This window comes from Grammomys surdaster, unplaced genomic scaffold (assembly GCF_004785775.1).
Source record: "Grammomys surdaster isolate TR1022 unplaced genomic scaffold, NIH_TR_1.0 126278, whole genome shotgun sequence".
NCBI lineage: Eukaryota > Metazoa > Chordata > Mammalia > Rodentia > Muridae > Grammomys > Grammomys surdaster.
Genome location: NW_021621078.1, coordinates 886,867 through 888,794, shown reverse-complemented (window position 1 = coordinate 888,794; position 1,928 = coordinate 886,867). Strand labels below are relative to the sequence as shown.

Below are 1,928 nucleotides of genomic sequence, written 5' to 3'. Positions count from 1 at the left end.
TCTCTCTCTCTCTCTCTCTCTCTCTCTCTCTCTCTCTCTCTCTCTCTCTCCACTTTTTATGAGAGTCACTTCTTTAAAATAGAAACAGTAATTCATAGCCTGTTGTCAATGCCAATTATATACTGTATGGTCTGGGGAATTGTCTGTACAGCCACACATAAAGTTTTGAATGAGTGAATGAGTGTATTTATTAAATATATAGCAAGCAAATATAATAGTAAAAATAAAAGGATAACACACACACACATGGGGGGGGGATAGGAGGGGGTCAGGGAGAGTGCCATCAGATCAAGGGCTCAAAACACCCAATGGAAATTGAATGAGGAAGCCCTGTTGAAGCTGTCAACTGAAGTTCCCAGGCCAAGGAGACCTGGACAGAGTAGAATGTTCTCTCCGGAGAGCAAATTAATAAGAGAAAGGTAACAACATTACACTGAGGGCTTAAAACCCGCAGAAACTGGCTGAGGCAGCCCTTTGAGGCTGTCAGCCACTGAGTACTTCTCTATAGTTGAAGCTTCGGCATGTCCTGTTAGTGAGTTTTCCCTCTAGCTGTTCGCTGAGGCACAGTACTGTTCCTCATGGTCTCTTCTCCTGTTCTCTCCTCTCTGTCACAGAGTCAGATATCTCCTTACCAGACGAATCTTTGGGGAAACTTGACATAAACATCCTTAGGTCTGAAATGGAAGGAAGGGTAAACCTGTTTCCCAAGCTTGCTTCTCAGAGCTCAACAATATATCGCAGATTACCAGTATAATATACATTATCCCTTGTCAGAGATGATGGGTCCCCACTGTGTAGAGGTCCGTGGGAAGGGGCACACACCACATCAAAGGTACAGGGCTTCATGGTTTTACCTCCATCCTTGATGCGCCCCTACCTTCTCCTGACTTCCTTCCTATAGTATCTTGATTGAAAACACCCACTGACCTCAGATGAATCTTTCTTCTTGTCCATTTCTTTCTCCCAACATTTAGGCTCCATCCCAACTTCCTGCTGCTTTATCATGACCAGTAAGAAGATCCCCAACACACTACTGAAGAGCTACAAAAGAATCACCAACAGCAGATGCACCCTGAAAGCCATAGTGTGAGTAGACACCACTTCCCTACTGAGTGTATACACATACACATACACACATACACACACACACACACACACACACACACACACACACACACACTCGAGCCCAAAACTAATTTCTCAGGCACACAGACAAGAACTGTGTCTCAATTAAAGAAGTGATTTGAGAATTGTAACCCAATCCGTGAGCTTTGACAGTACAACATGTTTATTCCAAGATCTCTGCATGGGAGCTGGTTCCTGGCCATATTAGTTCTTTTAGGTTAAGAGAAAAGATCTCTTTACTGGTCATCAAGAGTAGGAGCCAAACTTGGATTCTCATCCTTTCTCTGGTCATCATTTTATATCACTGTGACCTCTGCACTCCGTAGCAAGTTATCCTGGGGGTTGAGGAAGAAAGGGGAGAATTTCCAGAGCATCCTAACTGTTTTTTCTCTTCTACAGCTTCAAGACCAAGTTGGGCAAAGATATCTGTGCTGACCCCAAGAAGAAGTGGGTCCAGGATGCCACAAAGCACCTGGACCAAAAACTCCAAACTCCAAAACCATAGACAACCTCCTCTTTGACACTAACCCAGAGCCTAAGAAATGCTTGATTCCTTCTCTTTCCTACGATGTGTTCTGGGGGAATATCAGCACCAGTCCCCCAGGACTTGGCTTCATGTAGTTGCAGATGGGACTGGAAATCATTATGTCTGCTGAAATAAGTCAGATTCAAAAGATTGTGTAATTTCTTGTATATCCAACATCTTAAAAGGGGGGCATGAAAGGAGATGTGGGATTATTGGGGAACAGAATGGTTTAATTAAACTAATTAAAATGTTAATATTTAAAGACATGTTACATTTA

The 1,928-nt window shown here is 43.0% G+C and overlaps 1 protein-coding gene across 2 annotated transcripts in view; it reads left to right on the top strand.

The window, feature by feature from the left end:
- The window catches only part of LOC114613892 (eotaxin), a 16,549-nt gene that overhangs the window by 14,588 nt on the left and 33 nt on the right, over positions 1-1,928 (top strand). Inside the window, exons 2-3 of one of the 2 annotated variants that reach the window (XM_028759333.1) lie at positions 975-1,086; positions 1,525-1,928. The exon at positions 1,525-1,928 is cut by the window's right edge and continues 33 nt beyond it. In XM_028759333.1, coding sequence (XP_028615166.1) covers positions 975-1,086; positions 1,525-1,630 — 218 coding nt within the window. In that variant the 3' untranslated portion in view covers positions 1,631-1,928. The remainder of the gene's footprint in view (positions 1-974; positions 1,087-1,524) is intronic. The other variant, XM_028759335.1, reaches the window with a different exon arrangement.